The 6,000-nt window shown below is 45.4% G+C and overlaps 1 protein-coding gene across 2 annotated transcripts in view; it reads right to left on the minus strand.

The window, feature by feature from the left end:
* Window positions 1-4,533, minus strand: part of MIGA1 (mitoguardin 1) — a 39,946-nt gene extending 35,413 nt beyond the window's left edge. Inside the window, exons 1-2 of one of the 2 annotated variants that reach the window (XM_060276804.1) lie at window positions 4,438-4,533; window positions 267-458 (exon numbers count right to left, since the gene is read on the minus strand). In XM_060276804.1, the coding sequence (XP_060132787.1) occupies window positions 267-458; window positions 4,438-4,522 (277 nt within the window). In that variant the 5' untranslated portion in view covers window positions 4,523-4,533. Of the gene's footprint in view, window positions 1-266; window positions 1,260-4,437 lie in introns of those variants that run through there. The other variant, XM_060276803.1, reaches the window with a different exon arrangement.
* Window positions 4,534-6,000: the final 1,467 nt, after the last annotated feature.

Here is a 6,000-nt window from a genome sequence, read left to right on the forward strand (position 1 = left end):
GTTGTGGTGCACACACACTGTTGCATGCATGTAGTACATGTTTCAGTGCAAGACCAAGCTGAGGAACTTAACAAAACTCTACCCCAGTCTCAGGTTGCTTGCTTGGCACTAAGCCCCAATTTTTCCAACTTACTTCCATGTACTTCTAAAGCTGGCCAGTGCAAGTCTATGAAGGTGTGCACAGAAGTAAGCCCCACTGTGTTCAACGAGGCTTCCTCCCAGGTGTGTATAGAATCTTGGCTTTCCTTAGACATCGTGTCACCTACCTTTCTCTGATGCAGGTGTTTTTATATAGTCTAACACCACGTGGCCTGGCTCCCATGGAGATACATTCCTGGTTTTCTTCCCACGCTTTCTTTTGAAGTGATGGGCAAGAAAGAGCACAGACACTGCACCCACTGCTGTTATTACAAATAACTTCTTGAGACCTGGGGAAACCTTAACCTTAAAACACATATTTTAAAAAGTAAGTTATATCATATGTTCTACAGGAGAAAATAATAATTCAGTTTTGATGCAATAGGTTTAAGCTAACATTTGAAATCTGAACACTACATCAATCCAAGAAACTCTATGCAAGTTATTTTGCATAAATCTTAAATAACTTCAGTAAAATAATAACAACACACAATAGGATAAAATACTATACTTTTATGTTAACTTTGGGAAAGTGTGCATCTGCATTTATTTTGAAAGTTATATTGGATGCTGTATTTCTACATTTTGACCACAGGCCTTTGGATTCCCACTAGCAAATCCGAAGGCCTAGAGAAAACTTGCCCACAAGTTAAAATGATTTCTTTTGCTCCCAAAGACCAACACAGATTCTTTCCAGGAATTTGAGCAGTAAGCTGATATTACTGGAAGCAGAACTGGATGTGCCCAACATTAGCTACTTTTAGAACATGGTATGCTAATTAAAGCATTTGTTTAAGTGCATTAGTCCTACTCTATAATTAATCATATTCTATGTTTTGCTATGCAACCATTTACTGTAGAGACATTTTTAAAGGTTTCCACCTGGCATCTCATTAGAATATGTAGCCTGGAACCAACTAAGAATTGGTACACTGTGACATAGCTGCCAAGTATCCCGTATCCGCCGGGAAAACCCCTTTTTTCTTACCGTTTCCCGGCGGTCTCCCGTTTGGTGTTAAATCCCGGCATTCTCCCTTAAATTCGCTTCTTCCCGGCGGCCATTTTTCTGGTGCCGCTTTGCCCTTCTATGGGCACCAGAAAATGGCGACGCCGGCGCTGGAAGTCGCTTTCGCGCATGACCGGAAGTTGCGTGACGCGACTTCCGGTGGCACTTCGCCCTTCTATGGGCATCAGAAAATGGCGGCGCCGGAAGTCGCTTTTACGTGTTTCCGGTCATGCGCGGAAGCGACTTCCGGCGCTGGCGCCGCCATTTTCTGATGCCCATAGAAGGGCGAAGCGCCACCGGAAGTTGGTCACGCAACCTCCGGTCATGCACGCGCTGCCGATCCCGGATCTTTACGACCCGGACTTGGCAGCTATGCACTGTGATGAACTTTATGAACAAACATATTAGCATAGAGTTGGCAATCACATTACTATTTGCACCAGACATAACATTACAGCCACTGCCGAATGTGTCGCCCACACATGCCTCATTATTTAAAAGAAAATAGCAGAATCTGATGTGATTTCTACTCTCCACTGATTTTTTGTCTTCCTCAATTGATCTAAGGATACAGGAGTAATTGTGGCGCTTTCTCCCAATCAACAGGTACTCAGGGGAAAGTAGCTGGGGTGTGGTCACCAGAGGACGGGGCATGGTTTCTATTAGTTCAGCAGCAGGCAATCTGCTGTACTTGTGCAGATCCTCAACACAAGCAAAGTATGCTGCTCAAGACAGTGAATTTACAACCTTTTCAGTAGTTTTCCTGTGTGCAACAGACATTCTCACAAAGCATTCTGTGGCTACATGTGGTTTGCCTGTTACCGGACAAATGTCACTATGCTTGCATTATATACAAGTTCTATCTGCACAAAATGACCCTCTGGATCACATTCCTAATATGTGTTTCTCAATATTCAAACTTTCAGGCTCTCTGTTCATATTGGGGCCCCGACAGAGATACATTATACATTCAGGTTTTTTCCTACCGTGTTTCCCACATTTTAAGACACCGTCTTATATTTATTTTACTCAAGAAAATAAGCCTATGGCTTATTTTCGGGGGGTGTCTTGGTTTTTTTATTAAGCAATCTATTTTTTATTAAGCAATCTTGCAGCAGCGCCACTCGGTTCAAGGCAGCGGGACCCAGCAGTGTCATCCTCATCCTCCCACTGCTGTTGCTGCTGCTAGCCCCTGGGGGCCGCGGAGGACGGAGGCAGGCGCCCAAAAGCGGCGACAAGGCTGGCTGGCTGGCGGAGGAGGTGGTGGAGGTGGAAAAAGGGAGGCGGGTGGAGAGGGCACACAGCTCACTCGCTTGGCTAGGCGGCCTTCCCTGCTGCCGCACCACCAGCCACCGCTGCAGCCCTTGTGGGAGCCGCCTGGCTGGCTGCTGGCTGGAGGGGTGCATACCCGAGCGGGAGCCGCTGCTGCCGTTGCCGGAGGAGGAGGAGCCTCCCGCTGCTGTTGCTACGCCGGAGGAGGAGGAGGGAGGCGCATCGCGGCCAGACCCGAGCGGGAGCCGCTGCTGCCGTTGCCGGAGGAGGAGGAGCCTCCCGCTGCTGTTGCTATGCCGGAGGAGGAGGAGGGAGGCGCATCGCGGCCAGACCCGAGCGGGAGCCGCTGCTGCCGTTGCCGGAGGAGGAGGAGCCTCCCGCTGCTGTTGCTACGCCGGAGGAGGAGGAGGGAGGCGCATCGCGGCCAGACGCACACAAGGAAGGCCGGCCAAAGGGAGCCCGCAGCCGCTCAACAGCACCTCGGCTCCGCTGGGCTTAGCTTCTCTGCCTTGCAGCCGGCTGTGGCTGCCGCCGCCGCCGCCGCTGCCTGTTGTCACAGGAGAGGCAGGGAGCGAGCAAAAGAGGGCGCGTGCTGGCCCAGAAGGAGGAGAAAAGGTGCAGACGGGGAGAGATGGGCGCCCCAAAGCGCCCTGACCATTGGATGTATTCGCTGCCTCCCAGGGTCGAAAAGGAAAGCACCAGTAGCCCCAATAGGAAAGACAGGCCTGCTCCAGAGGGACAGGAAGAGGCTTCCCCCCCTCTCCCTGTGCGCTCAGCAGGCGGTGGAGAAATCAGCTGAGAGGCGCGTTTTCCCCCCATGCCTGTTGCTGGTTCGCTGGCTCCCTGAGCACACAGGAGGGGCTGAGGAGGTGACAGAAACAATGGTGGCTTACTTTCGGGGTACGTCTTACTTATCTTACTTCTAGAAAAACCCTCCATGGCTTACTTTCTGACTACGTATTAAAAAAGGGGAAACACGGTAGTTGATGGAACTAGCAGAGGTTTTTTTTTGTCATTGAGACAAATTTCCTCTTCTGGAGTGGAGCACATTGACATCAATGTAACAGAATTCAGTCCAACACTGTCTATTTCTGTTCTGTGGATTTTCACCACTCCACCCCCTCTTATGGTGCAGCAATGTTATTGGCAGTTGGGGCCCCACCCTTCCCTGCTTTAGAAACAGATGTATGTCCTATCCACCACCACCCACAGTAAAAGCCTGATCTAGATTATTCTGTCTTCCTGATTCTGCAGATCATGCTAAATATTGGAAGTATCAACCCTCTGTAAATGCTCATCTTGTAAATTAGGACAAAACTGACAGCAACATGATTAAATTTGTAGAAATCTTAAAAAACAAAATACTGTCTAAAGCCTTCTGTGACTTGCATTAGCAAGAAAACATACACATAGGGTGTGGTTATTAGCAATATATTCTTAAGAGGTAGTCTCTATTTTATAATTATTAAAACTGCCAAACAAAGGGTGATATCTGACTAAATTGTACTACAAGCAGACCTGCTGAAATCAAGCAATTAAAATTAGTTGCCGCTAACTTCTGTGATTTCAACAGGTCTGCTCTGAATATGACTTAGCTGTATACTACCCATATTACTCTTAAGGGTTTATTGTTTATTCTTTATTGATATCAGTGAGCTCAATAAAAAACTTTACACTGAAAGGCAGAAAATAATTAGAAACTGGCTACACAATACATCAAATAATGTACTTCGACTCAAAACAGAAAAAACAAGATAGGCAGTACTGGTTGTAATCATTCTAACAATTGAGATGTATGGCACTGCAAAGGCTTCAGAGGAGCCTCTGCAGTCCAGTACATGTAACAGAATGAAGTCTACTGGAATCCACAACAATATTTTTTTAATGTTACATTCAACAATAATTTTACATAAACCATCTTAACCAAATACATATTGCATAAAAGCACATTATATAAAACACTGTTAGATGTTAGCTTCAAAAAGCACTAAAGAGATGCAAGGATTACCTGGGTTAGAAAGAATACCAGGAAAGAGGAAGATCAAATACTCTTATAGCTGCTGTCTTCAAAGATAAACGTGTCTCACTAGCAGCGTCTTCTGACATGGCTCCTTCTTTCCCACAGCATCATTGAGGGACCCTAAGTCAAAACATTACTTGCAGGCGATGTTGGATATAGGCTGCCAATGAGAGACAGATATTGGTCTATACACCTCATGCTTTGTGAAGTTAACTCTGTGGTTTCAAACATCCTCCCTTCCATCCAGAGTTCCAATGGTACAAACAGCAAATATAGTTTGCAGAGGAACAGTGAATGTTGTGGAGGACACCCTTCCATTTTAGTGTAAATACTAACAGCAATATCCTAACTGTGCCATCAAATTCAGTGGGCCTTACTAGAACTTGCTGATCAGAAGGTCGGCGGTTCAAATCCCCATGACGGGGTGAGCTCCCATTGCTCGGTCCCTGCTCCTGCCAACCTAGCAGTTCGAAAGCACATCAAAGTGCAAGTAGATAAATAGGCACCGCTCTGGCCGGAAGGTAAACGGCGTTTCCATGCGCTGCTCTGGTTTTGCCAGAAGCAGCTTAGTCATGCTGGCCACATGACACGGAAGCTGTACGCCGGCTTCCTTGGCCAATAAAGCGAGATGAGCACCGCAAACCCAGAGTCGTTCGCGATTGGACCTAATGGTCAGGGGCCCCTTTACCTTTATAAACACTTACCTAAAAGTAAAGTCTATTCAACTCAGTAAGATGTGAATAAGATTGCAGTGCTAATGAGTAAGTGCTCTGCAGTACTGAGTACTGTACAGTACTGAGAAAGCTATGGAGTTTTCCAGTGTGTTATTCTTTTTTGTTTGTCTTTGAAAACATGCAAAGCACAACACAGCAAAACAGAAAGATTACTCCTAAGAATTATAATTGCCATTTGGCTGACCTGTGAGTTAACTAGAGATATTTGGAGCACTTAAAAAAATAAAACCGTGCAACAGATTTTGAAAAAGCCTGCAAAGTAGCTTATCTCCACACAAAGGTTTTTAACAAGCTTACACATACACACAAAAAATACAAAGATGAATAAGAGTAAATGTTTCTGTGCAGAAAAACAAAAAAGTGGGGAAATGTTTTAAAGTGGTAGGTATAATCGAACCACATAATAATTCTTTGAATGGATGACAGGGGAATTTCCCTTAACTCATATCTGATAGGAGGTGCTATTTATGGTACTGAGCCAAGACAGATTTTAATCGGTTACTTTGGATTTCTAATTATTGTTATTTTAACATGTATTGCCATTAAGAGGGGGAAGGGGGGAGAGAGACATAGTTCTTAACATTACAATTAGTATTTAAAACCCAATTGAATATTTTTTCCACATCTAGCTTTCATAACTGCAAGGGCAGGGGGAAGCAGATGACATGACAATGTTTGTAGAGAACAGGAGAGTAATATATTGCAGTAATATATCACAGAATGGCTTCTAAAGGATCCTGCGACTGAACTATCCTGTTATAATGTCCTACTCTGCATGTTATCCAAAACCTTCACAGGCCCATTTGGGCGTCCCTAATCCCCACAATACC

Source organism: Zootoca vivipara, chromosome 7 (assembly GCF_963506605.1).
Source record: "Zootoca vivipara chromosome 7, rZooViv1.1, whole genome shotgun sequence".
Lineage (NCBI taxonomy): Eukaryota > Metazoa > Chordata > Lepidosauria > Squamata > Lacertidae > Zootoca > Zootoca vivipara.